Below are 17587 nucleotides of genomic sequence, written 5' to 3' on the forward strand. Positions count from 1 at the left end.
TTTAATTCGGATCACTTCTATTATATTGAGAGAGAGATTTTCGATAACATTATATGTTAGTCAAATTTAATCGGGCACCTCTTAACGACCGTAAAATCACTCACAATGGTACCATCAAGATTTGGGTTTTTCTCTCGATTTGAAATTTTACACCCATCGACATTTTAGCTCCAGTGGTACCCCGAAAACTCATCACGCTGTCATGCATGGCGGTATGGCACAACAAAACACCTTCGTTTTTCTTCTTCTTCTTCTTTTTTAACTTTTCCGCAACCTTTTCCCGTTTTTTTCCTTCTCGAATGGCCTCGCGCGCGCGCGCGCGCGTGCACCCTCCGCTCTCCACTCCGGCCACTACTCCTCCCGCACGCATCGTCTTCCAGCCTGGTCCCGACGGCGCCCGGGTGGACGCGAGCTCGCGCTCACGCGCGGCGCGCGGCTCGCTTGGCCAAAAGCTCTCTAACCACCACCTCCCGCGCCGAGAGCGCCGCGCGGCCGATGGAGATCGAGGCTTCTCCCTGACGAAAATTAGCCCGACGTGAACTGGCGCGCGCGCGACGCGCGACGCGGGCGCGAGGCGCGCGCATGGAGAACCGGGACACCTCCCCCTCGCCGAGGCGTGCGGGTCACGCGCCTTTAGCTCGCCACCAGCGTGGCACGCGGGAGCGCGCCGCGCGCGCGGCTATATATTCCCCCGCCATTGCCGCGCCCTCCTCCCCCACTGCCACAGCACCGCCTTTGGTGGGAGAGCCTCTCGCGATCGGATCGTAACGAACGCCAGAGGGGAGGGGCTTCGATCTTGGGATGACGCCGTCGGCGATCGTGGTTGGCATGCCGACGAGGTGCGCGCCGCCGGCGTTCATGGCGGGGGTGGGGAGGGGCAGGGGGAGGGGTGGGTTCTTTAGGCCTGTGGTGGCGGCGGCGGCGGCGTGCGGCGGAGGTGGCGGCGGTGGTGGTGGGGATGAGGAGCAGAAGAGGCAGATTCTGCCGCTGCCGTCGATGGCCGCGATGCCGCCGTCGCTGCGGGCGATCCAGGCGAAGAGGAAGCTGGAGGCGGTGCGGCGCGGGGTGGTGCCGCGGGCGGCCGGGACGAGCGCGGTTGCGGCGCTGGTCGCGGCGGTGGAGGCCGTGCAGGGCGCCGCGGCCGGGGGCGCCGCCGAGGCCGCGCGCGGCGCCGGGGACGCCATGGCGTGGGTCATCCGCAAGGTGCACCTCGAGTCGCCCGACCTCGCCGTCGGCCTCCTCGGCCTCGTCGCGTCCTGCCTCGGCACGGTCATGGAGGCGGAGATGGACCGGATCAAACGCAAGAACGTCGAGCCGTCCGCGTCGGTGGCGGCGGCGGCCAGCAACGCTGCCCCCGACAACGACGGCGGCGACACCGACCAGATCGAGGACGCCGACGCCGAGATGCCGGAGCTGGTGGAGCTTGACATGGAGACGGAGCTCTGGTCCCGGATCGGCATCATGCACAGCGACGACGACACGCCGGTGTTCGTCGACGACGAGGACGGCCTGCAGGAGATCATCGACATCGCCCGTGTCCACCGGCGGAAGGCGGCGTACGAGAGGATCATCGCCACCGCCGCCGACGTCAACTCGCTCATCCTCTCCAACTACGCGCAGCTCCTCTACCAGTTCGACAAGGACCTCGACAGGTACGCACACCCTCGTCGCCGCCATCGACGTCGCGTGCTCCCCGTACGTGGTCGCCATTAACGATGATGCCGTGATCGATGCCGGTGACGAACAGGGCGGAGGACTACTTCAAGCAGGCGGTGGCGGCGGAGCCGGTGGACGGCGAGGCGATGAGGAGGTACGCGCTGTTCATGTGGCACGCACGCGGCGACCTCGCCGGCGCGGAGGACATGTTCACCCGCGCCATCGACGAGGAGCCGCAGAGCAGCCAGCACCGCAGCAGCTACGCCTGGTTCCTCTGGATGACCGGCGGCGTCGAGACCTGCCTCATCGACTCCGGCAACGACACAGAATGACAAGCCATATGCATCAGCCAGGAACACAAGACGACGACGACGACATGACATGATCGAACACCTTTCACCGGCAGGTGCCCGGCGACGGGCCGGCCATGTAGACGACGGTGCAGCTAGCACCTAGGCATCGCCATGGCCTACCTACCCATGGCTATATATAGTAGTCGAGTAGCATAGAAGAAGAACTGATCATCAGTGTGCATGCATGGCAACAATGGCAGGAGCTGAGAGAGGCAACAAAAGAGTTGGCAGGCAAGCTAGCACACATGGTAATGTAGAGTGTTGCTATAGTGATCTCATGGAATAAATCATGCATAAAACCACCAGTAATGTTATTCCAGAAATTGTGAGCAATCTCTATGTATGGGAGAGGCATAATGTTCTTCCTTTTTGTGTAATCTGGTGTTTGCAGTTTGCACAGATTGTGAGTACATGAATGTCAAAATGTGGCTTGTAGTGCATTTGATTGCATGCCGAATATGTGTGATGTACAGAGGTTTGTAAATACTACATATATGGAAGAAAAGTTGTGCAGAGGTTTGTAGATACATATCGAAGAAAAGGATTCATGTCGGCTCTATAAACAGGCTTGACTTAATCATCGAAACACTGTTAACATTGACATAAACGGTTATAGAAAGGTGGGAATTTGGGTGGATCATCTGCAGCCCAGCTCTAATCTTGAGTCTGCGCTGATGGAAGTGTTGGTGCATAGCTTCTGAAGGTCAATGTAGCCGATTATCGTGTCCTCAAACACGACGTCCTGCATTTTAGCGTCATCGAAGGTTGATCCTGACAAGACGGTGTTCCTGAAGATTGCCCCTTGGAGATCGGCCTTCTCAAAATTGACACGGTCTATTACTGCATTTGTGAAATCCGTTCCTGAAAACAATTGAGATATAAGCATCTAGTGTTCTGTTTATCAATTCAAAGGTACATGATTTTGGAAATAATGCAGCAATAGTGTGATGAATGACAGAAGGTGAGTTAGTTTACCTTTGAAGCTTGCCCCCACAGCATAAGCTTTGGACATCACAACTTCAGACATGTCGGCCCCATCAAACTTTGAATCGGACATCAAGGCTGCAGCTAGAGATTTTCCTTTCAGATTAGTTTTCTCGTTTGTGTAATCGCAAAACCGGAGATCGAGTGGCTTGTCATACACCCCATTTGCCTGACCAATTGTGTTCCCGACAAAAGCACGCTCGCATCTGTTTGGCTCTGTGGACAGTGGAGGCAACCTCTAACAACCAGAGCAAACAGGGTATGATGTTATTTTAGGAAGACATAAAGCCATTGAAGAAAAGAAAAATAACTCTGGGAGGCTAGAATGAGTTTAGAAGAGCAAATGTACTGTAAATTTGTACTGACTTACATAATACTGCATATATTTGGGTCATACCTATAGGATACCATTTACTTTGCAGTTCAACTGGAGCAAAAATGTCAGTGTTTCCTAAATGAAATTTGTGATCAGAAATACAAAATACGCTGCATACTTCTTGAGTGAATTCTCCAGATATGTACAAAAACCATTTATATGTGCACTCAAATCTGAACTCACAATTTCACATGCACTGGTATAGTAATCAGTATAAGAATTTCTTGCTTTACATTGCACAGAAAGCATTTGCCAAAATTAGGGTGCCCCCCACAGATAATAGAATACCATATCAATCAGTCAGTGTTGCAACAGTTGACAGCAGAAATTTCAGACATTGGTAAATCTCGTCAACCCATACGCCCTGTTTTTTTTCTTTTTGACGTTGGTTAGTCATATAAAAAGGAAAGAAGGGGGTACCTTTTAAGAATTATACATTTCAGACGGTGGTAAATCTTGTCAACATAAGTATTTAATCAAATTCTAAAAGCTCCAACACCATTTTTAGTCAGAAGGCATATTCTTTTTAAGAAAAAAAAAGAGTAAATTTCACAAAACTACAAGTATTTTGACCAAATTATCACAAAACTACAGATTTAAGGAGTTGTATCACAAAACTACATATTTAGCACCAAATTTATCACAAAACTACATATTTTAGATGAAGTATCATAAAAATGCATATTCAATATTGAACTTATCACAAAACTACAACTTTAGAGTTTAAATCCCTAGCACCATTGTTATGGTGGAGCTATAAACATCATTACTTTGTGATTAAATTGATTCTAAACCTATAGTTTTGTGATAATTTAGTTACTAAATATGTAGTTTTGTGACACTTCATCTTAAATGTGTAGTTTTGTGATAAATTTGGTGTTAAATGTGTAGTTTTGTGATACATCGAGTTAAATCTGTAGTTTTGTGATAATTTGGTCATAGTATCTGTAGTTTTGTGAAATTTACTCAAAAAAAAAATCCTACATTCTAACAACACTCCAGCGGTCCCGCCTATCTTTTGCATGGAGAAATTTAAGCAGATTTTTCTTTGATGGGATTTGAAGAAGGAATCAAGAGCAACATTGGATGGTTACTCGATTTGATCAGTTAGGTCAGCTAAACTAAATGCATTTCCCTTATTACTTGGTTCTTCTATCGAATTTGAGCGAAATACTGGGGTCAATCTTGATTTGGTAACTCTCATTGCATTTGACAGGGAATTAAACAGCTCCAAATCAAGTGATTTCTCTTTCTAAGCACACAATTCCTGCCAAGCGCAACTCTAGCCTATGTATTTGTTCACCCGTTGTCACGATCGTGCGGGATTTATTCCACCAGAGGAAGATCACTACACCCCCCAATAGAATGCCATGGAGACCAACCTGGCTGGCGGCAATCACGGGGCTGGACGAGGACGCGACGGCCCAGGCCGCGAGGACGCCGCACGCAAGCCCGCCCACCGCCTTGCGCTCACCGGCAAACAGCCCCGCCGCCTCCGGCCCGCCGCCACCCCCGGCCGAGCACGCCACCACCCGCCCCGCCCTCGGCGTCACCCGCACCCGCAGCCGGGGCGCCGCCGCCGCCGTGGCCGGCGAGGCGAGGCAGGAAGAGGTGGAGGCCATGTCCGTGCGGCCGCGACAAGTGAGGGTGGCTGCGCTGCGGCGAAGAGAGAGAGAGAGAGAGAGAGAGAGAGAGAGAGAGAGAGAGAGAGAGAGAGAGCTGGTGTGTGTGCGCGCCTCGCCGCGATCTTACGATCTTATCGACTTATCTGCCTTCGTCGTCTCGCGTCGCGTCTCGTCTCCCGGACGGTTTGGGCCTTCACGGCCGCAGGGCCCACGTGATTCCCCGAGGGGAAAAAGTACACTGAAGGTCCCTCAATTTGTTATTGAATTACAAAATCGTCCCCCAACCAGGTGTCCCTTAACTAATCAAAACCGATCACATTAGGTCCTTCGGTAGTTTTGACCCGGTTTTGTCTTACGTGGCGGCTGAGTCAGCGTGAGACTCACATGTAAGGATGCCACGTCATCCTTCTCTCTCCCCTCTTCTCATCCTCGGTTCCTCCTCCAGAAAGTATTTTCTACACCTAGGTGACTCCTCAGTTCCTCCATTCCTCCTCTCTCTATCTCCATTCCTCCTCTCTCTATATATATGTCTGTAGGCCGGTCGGCGAGGCGAGGCAGGAGAGGAGGAGGGCGGCGCTGCACCGCGCCGACGGACACAGTGGGGAAGCATGGCGGCGCGGGTGGGCGACGGGGAGGCGCGGGCATGCGCTAGCGTCGCAGGCGCCCAGTTGGTGGTGGCGGCAACCGTCGTTGACACATGGAGATTAGGATGCCACGTCAGCGAAACCACCCATATATATTGCCTAGAGACTTTGAGTGAGCGGTTTTGTATGGTTTAGGGGTGGAGATTTCTGGTTTTGTGGTTGAAGGACCTTAAAAAATCGTGGTGTAAAGTTGAGGGATGGCCGGTGAACTTATTCTAAATTTGGACGATTTTTATCTGCTTGCAACCAAAATTTGAATGTTGAAATCTAACTTTACAACCACAAAGTAACATGCCTGTAAATTTTTGCTTTGCTATTTGTTTATGATGTACCCCTTACTAGATTCTTTATTTTCGGGGAAATACTTTTGCCTTGTTTTTTTTCTCATATCATCTAAAATGTTATAAAAAATATTAAAAATTAACAAGATATATTAATATGCTTTAAATTTGAAATCTACAAACTACAACATAAAAACAAATATGACTACATGGACATGTATACTGGTTAGAGTTTAATTTGTTTTTTTAACTTAAGGATATCAAATTTGAAATTAAAGCTTGTCATTTTTTTTAAAAAATAATTATGTATATACATATGAGAACAGGGAGACCACTCGAGAGATTATGATCCATTTTTATTGTTTTCTCAAAATATCAACAGAATTTGATCCGACATGCTTGTGGAGGTACATGCAACATAATAAGTTTTATTTATTTATTTATATTATTTAGACATCATATTAACCACTCCTATTCTTTTGAAGAAGAAAAAAAAAACCACATGCCTCGAAGGTCTCAAAATCCGACATTCGCTTTCCCTTTCCCAACTTCCCAACCTCCTTCGCCAACTTTAGGACAACAGCCAAAACGAACTGTTCCAGGAAAACCAAAGGCAAAAACGAGAGAAAAATAGCCACCACGAACCCTTCCTCCCCCACTGTCTCCCACTTTTTCACGTTTTCCGGCGAGCGCGGCGGCTAGCCATGGATGGCGTCGGCGGCGGCGGCGGCGGCATCCTGTCGTACGAGAAGCTGGAGGGGTACGCGATCTGGGTCGGGGCCAGCGTGGCGTCGGCCTTCTTCGCGTCCATGGAGAGCTGCTCCTGCATCCACGTCCACACCGCCGACGACGAGGGCGACGACTACGACCCCGAGGAGGCCAAGGACCGCCCCCTCATGCTCTCCCGCCCCCAGGCCCTCCCCGAGTACTACTACGACCGATCCGCCTCCTCCGCCTCCTTCGCCAAGATGTGATCTCATCTGCTGCTCCCTTCTCTGATCCGCTTCTTGATTAGTTTCTGCGTGTTCGTGTGATCTGTGGATGCGTGTGGTTCAATTGGCGTTCTTTCGGTGGGGGGCATTCAAGAAACCATCGTCCCTGCATTGTGCGGTGTGTTTGTGTTCATAAAGTGTGTGACTCGAATAGCTTATGGATTTGTGATTGTAATTCTCTTGAGTTTTTTTTTTGGTTCATCTGTTCTGTACCTGATTCCTGATTTGGTCGTATAAAGCATCTTGTTCTATAGATTTGTGGGATTCCTTCAGATTTCAGATACGTAAATCATGCCAGCTTCAAGTTTGTGGCAAGGAAAATTTGATCCGGTTTGAGGTGATCATTTTACAGGGTTGCTTTGCTGGCTTTGCACAAGAAACGCTGCATTGCTGACGCAGATCCTGGATGCATCGAAATGCTGGCACTAGTTTCTGATGGGGGAAGAAGATCTTTGGGAGGAAGAGGAATGCAGCTACCTTTTCAGTGTCATATGCGGAATTCTTTGCTCCAATGTTTTTGTGGTAGTTGTAAACGAAAGAGATTGAATTGGGCGATTTGCCCTTGGATTTCCATTTGATGTACCTGGTAATTTTCAGATCTAGAACCAAGGCAATCTATCCGTTTGTACATGTAAAGTGAAATTTTCATGTCCTGGCTTCTCAAATTTGAGTGAAAATGATCTGCTAGCTTGTCCATCCAAATTACAGATCCCTGCCAACTGACAGGATGACATTTTTGAAGTTGAGCAACTATTGTATGGCTAAAATTGCTAGTAATATATTTTGATCTCTGCAAATGCAGTTCTTGGAATTGTAAAACCTTTCTGCCTTGATGCTACAATTAAAGAAAAATCAACGGCAGAAAATCACTACAAGCTCAATCCACAAAAACTTTCTGCAAGAACACAACGGAGAGTCCAGTTCCCATCTCACAAGGACCGAGTTTTGTGCGAAGTGCTCCAAGGACAAGGCCTGTTGATTATTGTGAAACAGAAGCCCAAAGCCCAACCATCCTCACAAATCCACGAAGGCCACGAGCTAACCAAAAAACAAACCTCTCAGAGTCAGAGGAAGCTGACAAACAACTCGAGTTTAGTACCACCTCGCCAATTCAGTAAGCTCCACACCAGCTTAAATACTCACTCCCCACCCGCTTTCTCGCCGAGCCAAGTAGCGATGGCTTGTCACCCGAGCGGGGGCAATAAGGTGGTGCGGATGCCTGGTCGTTTGCGCTTTGGCCTGGGCCTGTGGTTCGCTCTATGCGGCCCGCCCGTTCCAAGTTGCGTAGCGTGTATGGGGCGCCCTGGCGAAAGCTAGAGCGTCCCTGCACCTAGAGTGGCGGGTATTGCGTGAGGCTGGTTTCACAGAGCAGCGAGTACCGCCCGCTTCCAACGGTGGAAGGATAACGGGCCGCTGCAGCCCTGGCCCGCTTCCGGCCCATGTGCCTTCCATGGCAGACCCCCATCTTTTTTTTTCACCCTTTTTTTTGGTCCAGTTTTGTCAAGAACAGTGGGGTTGATTTGATCATCAAATAGAACTAGTGAGTACTACAGACTGGTTTACTGTACAAGGTTACAAAATAAAAGGAAGCAAACCAACTCCAAGCTTGCAACTTTTTAACTATTTGCTTCCTGTCCTATATGCAACTAGGATAATGCAATTGTGGAAAAACACATCAATTAACAGGTCTATACTATATGCAACTCCAAGTTTGCTTACTCGTGCTATTGCATGTACTTTTTTCACTCACAAACAAGGGTGAAAAGCCAAACTCGTTGTTCAATGTTCAGCATTCTTCTCATCTGCATACACTGCTAGAGCTACAATTAACGCATCTGCATGTGCTTGGCCAGCAGAGGAAATTCAGCAAGAAGAAACCTCATCGATTATGCAGAGGATTCGAGCCTTGAGGCACTGGCCTGTCGGAAGCTTCATACGCCGGGCTGGGAGCACTGACAAAAGGCCGTCCTCTTGTTCTTGGCAACTCGTAGAGCTGCTCCTCTGAAGACGCCTCTGAGTGATCGTCTTCTTTGTCCTCCATAACTCTCCTTCCATGGCTGAAACCAGCAAGCTCTGCAAGAAAGAAGCATGCCAAGAAGAAGGTGACCAGCATGCCCCGTCGTATCGACGGCGGCAGCAGCAGCTTCATGTATGTGAGAAGATTTGGGAGCAGAGTAAGAAGAAGCTGGAAAGGAGGTCAAGAAGATGGAACTGGATGGAGTGAGGTCCAACTCTCCAAGGCCAATCATGGATTGATTTTTAAGTTGAAGGTTCTGTTTCATGGCTCATGTGCGCTAGTGTCCACAGTTTTTTTCTATTCGGGAGCTGGTTGTCCTGGTTCTGAGCTTTGGATTTATCTAATAATGAACAGTTGAATACATATTGGATTTGTCTAATGCAAAATGCGTCTTCATGTGGATCGGCTGCGTGACTCATCGTATGATTGATTTTGTTAGAGTTGGTGTATAGAGTTATTAGAGTATAGACTGTAGAATGGTGAGTTTGGATGGCAGCCGAATTGCAATTTGGAATCTGAATGTTTGACTGAACATTCGGATCTTGGAGATCCGTACTTTGCCTGCATGGTTTTATCGACAAAACTTTTCTTTAATTTGGAAGGTGAAAAACAAAGAGTGCATTACTGAGGATGCGATCTTGGTAAATGTTTCAAATTCACAGCACCTAAACTCTCCATTGTAAGAAAAATAAAATCTTTGTAAAAGTTTCAGACTTGGAAGGTGGCATTGTGCTATATATGGACCAGGCAGAAAGGTTTCAGACTTTTCTTGAATTCTGAATATTGTTTTCAGAAAACTGCCTGAAAATCGCTTCACGTGCTTCCAAGTCAAATAGCACCACACTCACAGTAACAGCCTAACTTGTTTGATGTGTCACGAATGACAATACATTGCTAGCTATTTTCAGCACCTTGATGTGCTGTGATCTCTCACTTGAACCTTGATGATATGCGCTAGTTGTCCTACTGACAAAAATATATTTTTCCTTGCTTATGTCATTTTCATTGCAATATTTTCCTTACTAAAATACGTGGAGCGGCAGAAAAAAGAAGCCTTCTTCCATTTGATTTCTTTAATCTATCATTTACCACCAACCTGACTAAACAATGACATGCATTTGGATGATATACGAGTAGTCCTGCTTTGAAGTTCTAAAGTCTGAGCTGCCATGAAGACTTTGGGATCCACAATTTTGAAGTTCTGATAACTTGGATTGTACTGCCTAAATCATCAATTATCAGTACATTGTTCTTATCTCTCAAGTCTGAACATATTCTTTTCAGAAAATTGACAAAGAACACAACTGCACTGAAAACTTTGACTTGTATCCTATATTATTCTAGTAAATACATTTGCATATATTTTCAATAACATTTTCGTCCTGCGCACCACAAACCAGAAAGACTTTACCCTTTTCAGAGTTTACTATAAGTAAAAAGAACCAAATGTTACATTCTTCACTCTTCACACTAAAATACTTACATACACACATATGTACCTTTTACTCTTACTACTCTACAAGATCTAATTTACACCACTCAATGAAGTGAAAATTCACTCAGTGTGGCTAATTGACTGCAATTAAACTGTAGCATATCTCCTTGAAAAGGCAGCAGAGAAGAAGCTGGCTCAGCTGAAGCTGCTGATCAGTTGTGCAGTGGATTTGGTCCCTGAGGCACCAATCTCTTGGAAACAGCATGCATGCTTCTGTACTCATCGCCAACGTGATGTCCTGAATCTGAAGGAGGAACCTGCAACCTTGACATGTACCCGCCTTTCGCCGGCGGCGAGCCGCCGACGACCGCCATGGCATCGAGGTCCGGGATGAGCCTCCGGCCATAGCTAACGCCGGCCATATCCGTCAGTAGAAGAGCAGCAGTAACTAGCATCACCATTACCCTGGATTTTCTTGATCTCAACATGGTCTCAGCAATTCAAGAAAGTGTTTCACCTAGCAAGAGGAACAAGAACAGCTGAGCAAGGAAGAGAGGAGGAGATCTGGGGGCAAAAAGTTCTAACGAAAATGTGTGTTGCTTTTCTGCTTTTATAGTGACAAGGCAAATGGATCTTTCACCAAGTCACCAAGAAAGCTCTCCCAAGTCCAAGTGCACTGTAAGAAGTAAATGCAAGGACCTCCTTGGCACCGACTTGGACTTATGCTGCCCACCATTGTGACAAGATTGACCTCCTATAATTTTTTTTTCTGGAACTAAGATCATTATATTTCAAATGATCCGGCTTGTGGAGAAAAAAACAAGCTACAGAGTTTTTCTCCTATAATAATTTAAGAGTAAATTGCACTTAGCACCCGGTGTAGTGTAGCTTGTTTTACTTTGCACCCAGTTAATTACATACTTTCACTTTACACATAGAGTGTATCTAAATAAGTTTTATTTTGCATCAAGTTGCTTCATATAATTGAAGATAAATCTTATAAAATATGAATACAACTCATGAGTTTTCATAAAAGTTGTATTCATATTTTATAATAACTCATGCATAATTTTCTGAAATTTCATAATAGTTTTTATAGGTTTGATGCTGCATCTGGATATTAATTGAATCTCATATCAATAGGCAATAGCCTCTAGTGTAAAGTGAAAGTACATGATAAATCTGGTGCAAAGTGAAACAAGGTGTGCTTTACCCGGAGCAAGGTGCAATTACGCATAGTATTGAATTAATCTAGGTGTCAAGCAATGATCAATGCATGAACTTCAGTTAAGAACAGTTCGTAGACCAATCCACTGATGGAGGACACATGGCCATTAAATATCTCTGTAATTGGAGAGAGTTGGGCTAGAAATTGTAGAGTTAGGGATTAGCTAGGATTTAGCAGCAGAAGTTAGACAGCCTAGCTGATCACTATGCATGATGTACAATTGTGTACAATGTGCTAGTACAAGAGATGCACTGTTCTGTTCAAGATGTCAAGACTCAAGAAGTCTCTGAGGAGTGCAGAAGACAACAAGTTTTCAGTGATGGCATCCATAATTTGTTAGGCACAAGAGCCTGACTCATGCAATCCGCCATCTCATCACTTATGAAGTCTTCATCAGTGATGACTCATCATACTTTGATCACCACTCATTATACATGTTGAATGTGTTTTTTTTAAAATTTCAACGTATAAAGTGTCTGTAAAAAAATTAGCTTCCGATTTTTTAATACATGTTGTTGGTTTGTTACTACGCTGTTTTGAATAATATTCTTTTCACATATGCTAAATTTACTTGAGATTTAAATAAGGTGGGTTTTATGCCAGAAATCATAATATGTGTGATTTCCTGCAAGTTTTTTTTTAAAGAAAATACTCCAAGGGTCTTGTTTTCTGCAACTTTAATCATAGAACATGCAGCTTTCTAAAATATACTTCTAAAAACATTATCAGAAAAAAAATAATAGTAGCATCTACAGAAGAACAGAAATATTACAGAAAAAAAGGCTCGTTAATTCGATCCAGGTTTGGGGTAAAAAAGAAAAAAAAAATCCTCGCCGGCCATTGCTCGTACGCGACGCGATGGGCGAAAGCGATGGTGTGTCCCAGCCAGCCGGCGGCGCGTCAAAGGGTTCACATTGATCCGCCGCGAGAGCTCCTCACTTCGCCGTCGTGAACAGAGCGAGACCGACGGCGACGGCGACGCGGGGAAGAGGTTTCTCGCCTGAGCTGGGTGGGCCGGGCCGGGCCGGCTACTCATCCCGAGGAAAGAATTAGAGGTTTACGGCCCGCCGGCCAGGCCCGGTTCGGTGAGACTGGGTGTAGATTCCAGCCCACGGCGCGCGTCGCTGTTCCGGCCAGCTTAAAATAATAATAATACTTGGTACGGTCTTCAAAATTTTTTTTTATAATTTCTCATATACTATAAAGTTTATTGCAACAAAATTATAACCATCTTAAAGTAAATTTAAATGTCAATTATATTAATTTTAGCAAATAAAATTTAATTTATATTATAATAATTGTTGGTCAAATGTTTTTAAAATTGAATCTTGAAATATGTACACGCCTTATATTATGGGATAGAGGGAGTAATTTTTAACTACGAATCTATACATAGCGTATTAGAATTTTGGTTTTTTTTGGACCAAGGGTGTACTACGTACTAGTCGTGTTTGAATTTTGAGTTTCCAAGATACAGATTCTGATGGTTTTTATACAAATCGGGCTCCACTGTGTTCACTGTGCACTAACTACGAAAAATTACGAGAATTAATTGTTAGCTCTAGTATGTGGTTTGTTGTGTAATTCTGAAAAGCCAGTTCAGCACAAAACGAAGCCTGAGGAGCACAAATTCCCTTAAGATTCGCTGCAGAGTGCAGGCAATCAACATGGACAAACAGCTGAACACTAGGGGAAGTGTTAATAATCAACAATTTTACATACACGATCTGACATAACTGTACAAAAATGATATAAGCTCACAAAACAACAGCTTCAAAGGTTGATGAACTTCTGATTTTATTTCACCAACAGCGTGTATATAATATCTTCAAAATGGAGCTCTTGCCACAGCAGATGCAGTAATTTACAAACAAGGCATTTTCCTAGTTATCTCTAGCAGCAGCCATGGCGCTAATTCACGAGACAATTTGACCAACTCAGCGAGGGCTCAGTAAGCAAAGGCTCAAGAGAGAGAGAAAAAAAATTGGAATTAGAATGTCTGGACAGATATGGTAGTAGTATACATAGTAGATACACGGGCTGAAAAAAAAAAATCTCTTCTTCAATCTCAGTTCTGGGACTTCTCCACCTTCGCCTTGATCTTCTGCTCAATGATCGCCTTCTCGGTGTCGAGGCTGAACATCCTGTTGAGGGCGTGCATGTTCTCCAGCGTCTCATCGAGGGTGCGGCTGTCGCTGCCGTCACATCTCAGGTGCTGCAATGGGCCGTGGAGAAGCTTGTTCACGATGCCGGTGCTGAGCTCCTCGATGGATCTTCTCATCTTCTTGGTGAGGGCGTCTTCGCCGATCTTCTGGAGGCACTTCTCAAGCTCCGAAGCCCTGATCCTGTCGGCGTAGGACCTCAGCTTCTTGATAGTCGGAACAGTCTCCAGCGAGTCCCTCCATGCCTCGAACCGTTTCAATTCTTGGGTGATGATTGTTTGGGCCTCCATTGCTTTCCTAAGCCGGTCCTCCTTGTTGGCTTCCACAACCTCTTTCAAGTCATCGACGTTGTATACTCGCGCATGGCCAACTTCAGACACACAGGCGCTGACATTTCTGGGGACGGATATGTCGACAAAGAGTCGAACACCACCCATAGCATCAGAAATAGCGGGAAGCGCCTCTGCGTGCTCCTTTGTGAACAATGGGGTTTCGGATGCCGTGCTTGTGAACACGACATCAGCTTCGGCAGCGGCTTCATACATCTCTGTAAGAGGCCTGTACACAATCTCAATGTCTTTCATCTCTTCGCGGATGGCATCCACCCTTTCCACTGAACGGTTCACCACAACAACTTTCTTGCATCCCTTGGCAATCAAATGTTTAACCACCAACTTTCCCATCTTGCCAGCACCAATCAACAGCATCCTAGCAGATAGGCATTCCGACTTTGGAAGCTTCATCAAGGCCAATTCAACTGCAGCTGAACTGACAGAGACAGCACCTGATGATATGTTAGTCTCGCAGCGGACACGCTTTCCAGCAGTGATTGCATCCTTGAACATCCTATCGATGTTCTTTCCCAAGCCTCCACTGTTTTGCCCACTTCTGACAACTTGTTTAACTTGAGCAAGGATTTGCCCTTCTCCAAGAACCAAAGAGTCAAGCCCAGCAGATACCTCAAACAGATGGCGTGTGGCATCACTGTCACGCAACATGAATAGATGCTCCCTGAGCTCAGAAGCAGGGATTCCACTTTTCTGTTGAAAAAAAAAGCAGCAGAGGAATTAGAACCATCTAAGACAAACCGCGTTCTTCAGTCACAGAAAAAGGGAAAAGACGAGAAAAGAAGACTATGGACAGAACAAATGAGCATTTGATGAAACAATCCTTACCTTTGACATCCAGTCTACCACTTCTCTAATCCCACGGTTCCACGATAAAGCTACCACATAGATTTCCATTCTATTGCAGGTACTAAGAACAGCAGCCTCTTCAATATGATTCAGACTGGTGAGTTCTGAGATAGCACGGGGCCATAGTTCCTCTGCAACAGCAAGTTTCTCACGCATCTCCACTGGTGCAGTGTGTACACTGAGGCCTATTACCGCTATGCTACTTCTTTCCTTCATGTACCCTGATAGTGAAAGAAAAAATTGTCAAATACTGCAAGAAGTAAACATGTAAAAAATTGTACTAAAAGGATGAAACTAAAAATCGATGGCGCATCACAAAACGTTTTCAATCAATAGTTGCACATGGATACTTTTTTTTCTTTTGGGTGTATCCTGTGTTTACATTATGAGTGTAATGGTTGCAAATCTGGAATACCTACTTTTTGCAGTAATTACTAATTACATAGGGTTACAACCTCAAATTCCCAAACAATTGACCAAAACAAGATAGAGTGGAACCTTTTTCCATGCAACATACTTGGCCAATAGCTAATAATAAAACAAAATACAACTACGACGTGTTCTTTTCATCTTTATGTATTTGAAAATTTGGCATCTTGCAGTAATAGTAACCAGTTTGTTGAACTACTATTATTCGGTTACTTACTATGAAAAGCTCTTTGCCATAATAAAAAAAGCCATTTCGTGTATTACTACTACAGGTCTACAACTAACCCACAAAAAAACAAGTTGGCATGTGCTTTCTCCCTGCAATTCACTGGAGAACAGCAAAAAATAATAATTCCTTTGGGTTAGCGTGTAAGTTCGTCATCTCCAATGCTAATTCGCTCTAATGCCAAGATAGCTCACAAATTGCCTCTTCTTTTCTCTCTCAAATTACTTAGCCGGTTAAACGTATAGGTAGTAAACAAAATTCGCTTAGCAGAAAACCTGCAGAAATAGTTCATACAAATCAAAGCAAATCTAGAAAAGAGCAATGCGACATCCCAAATCTTTTCCTTTTCTTCTCCATACACAACCTACCTATTGACTAATTGACATGCTCAAATATGAACTAGCAGTAATCAAAGCACCAAAACACGAAGAAAAACGCAAAGATTTTCACAGCTGTCGCATCAACGCCGGCGAGCTCGAAGCGGGAAGAAAAGGAGGGGCTAGGGACGCGAGGAGGATACTCACGGTCGGCGGAGATCTTGAACTGCTCGAGCGCGGCGACGCTGGCGGCCTTGGCCACCGCCTGCGCCTGGGCCTGCGCCTCCACGCCGGCGTCGCACCGCACCACCACGCCGGACCGCCTCCGCCCGCCGGCGGCGACCCTCGCGCACGCGCCGCCGCCCGCCGCCGACGACCCCGCCCGCGTCTTCGCGGCGGCGAACGCGCCCCCGGCGGCCGTCGCTGACGTCGTGCTCGCCATCATCAGATCAAGAAAGCACCAGCACCAGCACCACCGCAACTTCTCCTCCTCACAAAACCAAAACCAGATCAATGGCGGCGCGCCGCGCCCCCAAGAACCGTGGATATATGGACCAATCCAAGAAACACGAGCAGAGAGGAGAGGAGAAAAATCTCGGGGGCGAGCTTTTCTCCCTCCCCTCCCGCGGCGCGCGAGCTGCGAAGCTTGTGTGGATTGGTGATGCGGGGATTGGTGTTCTTGGCTTGGTCAAGAGGAGGAAAAGGTTGGAGCTTTGGAGCGAGAGGTTATGGGGGGATGAAGAGGAGGGGTGGTTAGGCCATGGCGTGTGGGGCCCACGCAACAGTGGGATGCATTGGCTCGGTCTACTGCCGGCTCTGAATTTTTCTATTGCAAAATTAGTTTTGTTCAGAGGCCCCTGTGTTAGGGGGGAATTTGTAACTTTGTCTCAAGCTCTTGTGAATCTCTTGTTTTTCTTTCAGTGTTAAATTCTTTCATCAGGAGATCTATGAAGAGATTTCTTTCACCAGGAGATTGATCAAATTTGGTTAGAAGTTTATTGTCTTGATTGGATTCAGATGATATCACGTTCCAGCATGTCACCGTTTGTCATAAGTTTATACAATAAAAATTTCCGAGAAAATTTAGCAGCATGTGGGAACTAGGAAAGATTGAACTTATCGTATTTTGCTTTAAGTTTTTATCTTATGGGTCCCCAAAGAGCGAAATGCGAGTAAATACTCATTACGTGGTGACCTCACCTTCACATTCAAACTTGGGATGTGTTTAGTTCACATCAAAATTGGAAGTTTGGTTGAAATTGGAACGATGTGACAGAAAAGTTAGAAGTTTATGTGTGTAGGAAAGTTTTGATGTGATGGAAAAGTTGGAAGTTTGAAGAAAAACTTTGGAACTAAACACGGTGTTGTAAAAGAAAAAAAAAAGGAGCAAGAGTTGGACCTCCCCCAAATTTCCAAAAACTACAAGCCCCAAAAACAAAAGGTGACTATCCCAAGATTTCCAAAATGTTTATGAATCCCATGGCCATGTTGGGTTTGGTGGGGGGTGGGGGGAAGGGATGAGAGGGTAGGGGGAGTGTGGTGGCCTCTGGCCTCTGATTGGCTGCAGCTGCCACATTCTATCCTCTACCCTTATCTCTCTCTTCGCTTTTTCTCATCTCTGAAAGAAAACCCATTCGCGAATTGCAGCCATCAAATTTTGAGCATG

General features: G+C 46.0%; 5 protein-coding genes across 5 annotated transcripts; 2 read left to right on the forward strand and 3 right to left on the reverse strand.

Moving 5' to 3' along the window:
• The first annotated feature begins 688 nt into the window (after positions 1 to 688).
• LOC4349040 (uncharacterized) lies at positions 689 to 2386 on the forward strand. The gene is made up of 2 exons (XM_015757388.3): positions 689 to 1652; positions 1748 to 2386. Exons 1-2 carry the CDS (start codon positions 802 to 804, stop codon positions 1986 to 1988), a joined length of 1092 nt encoding a protein of 363 aa, XP_015612874.1. The 5' UTR covers positions 689 to 801; the 3' UTR covers positions 1989 to 2386.
• A 39-nt stretch (positions 2387 to 2425) lies between these two features.
• LOC4349041 (thylakoid lumenal 17.4 kDa protein, chloroplastic) lies at positions 2426 to 5150 on the reverse strand. Its single transcript, XM_015757389.3, has 3 exons — positions 4752 to 5150; positions 2985 to 3231; positions 2426 to 2870 (listed from the first exon to the last, which is right to left on the reverse strand). Exons 1-3 carry the CDS (start codon positions 4989 to 4991, stop codon positions 2647 to 2649), a joined length of 711 nt encoding a protein of 236 aa, XP_015612875.1. The 5' UTR covers positions 4992 to 5150; the 3' UTR covers positions 2426 to 2646.
• Positions 5151 to 6519: 1369 nt separating this feature from the next.
• On the forward strand, positions 6520 to 7164 carry LOC4349042 (uncharacterized). The gene has a single exon (XM_015757890.3). The coding sequence runs from the start codon at positions 6624 to 6626 to the stop codon at positions 6891 to 6893; it is 270 nt and encodes an 89-aa protein (XP_015613376.1). The 5' UTR covers positions 6520 to 6623; the 3' UTR covers positions 6894 to 7164.
• Positions 7165 to 10233: 3069 nt separating this feature from the next.
• LOC112936602 (uncharacterized) lies at positions 10234 to 10945 on the reverse strand. Its single transcript, XM_026020719.2, has one exon. It carries the CDS (start codon positions 10849 to 10851, stop codon positions 10576 to 10578), a length of 276 nt encoding a protein of 91 aa, XP_025876504.1. The 5' UTR covers positions 10852 to 10945; the 3' UTR covers positions 10234 to 10575.
• Positions 10946 to 13287: 2342 nt separating this feature from the next.
• On the reverse strand, positions 13288 to 16689 carry LOC4349044 (glutamyl-tRNA reductase, chloroplastic-like). Its single transcript, NM_001423080.1, has 3 exons — positions 16129 to 16689; positions 14929 to 15170; positions 13288 to 14793 (listed from the first exon to the last, which is right to left on the reverse strand). The coding sequence occupies exons 1-3, from the start codon at positions 16364 to 16366 to the stop codon at positions 13660 to 13662; spliced, it is 1614 nt and encodes a 537-aa protein (NP_001410009.1). The 5' UTR covers positions 16367 to 16689; the 3' UTR covers positions 13288 to 13659.
• Between the last annotated feature and the right edge of the window lie 898 nt (positions 16690 to 17587).

The sequence above is a fragment of the Oryza sativa genome, chromosome 10 (assembly GCF_034140825.1).
Source record: "Oryza sativa Japonica Group chromosome 10, ASM3414082v1".
Taxonomy (NCBI): Eukaryota; Viridiplantae; Streptophyta; class Magnoliopsida; order Poales; family Poaceae; genus Oryza; species Oryza sativa.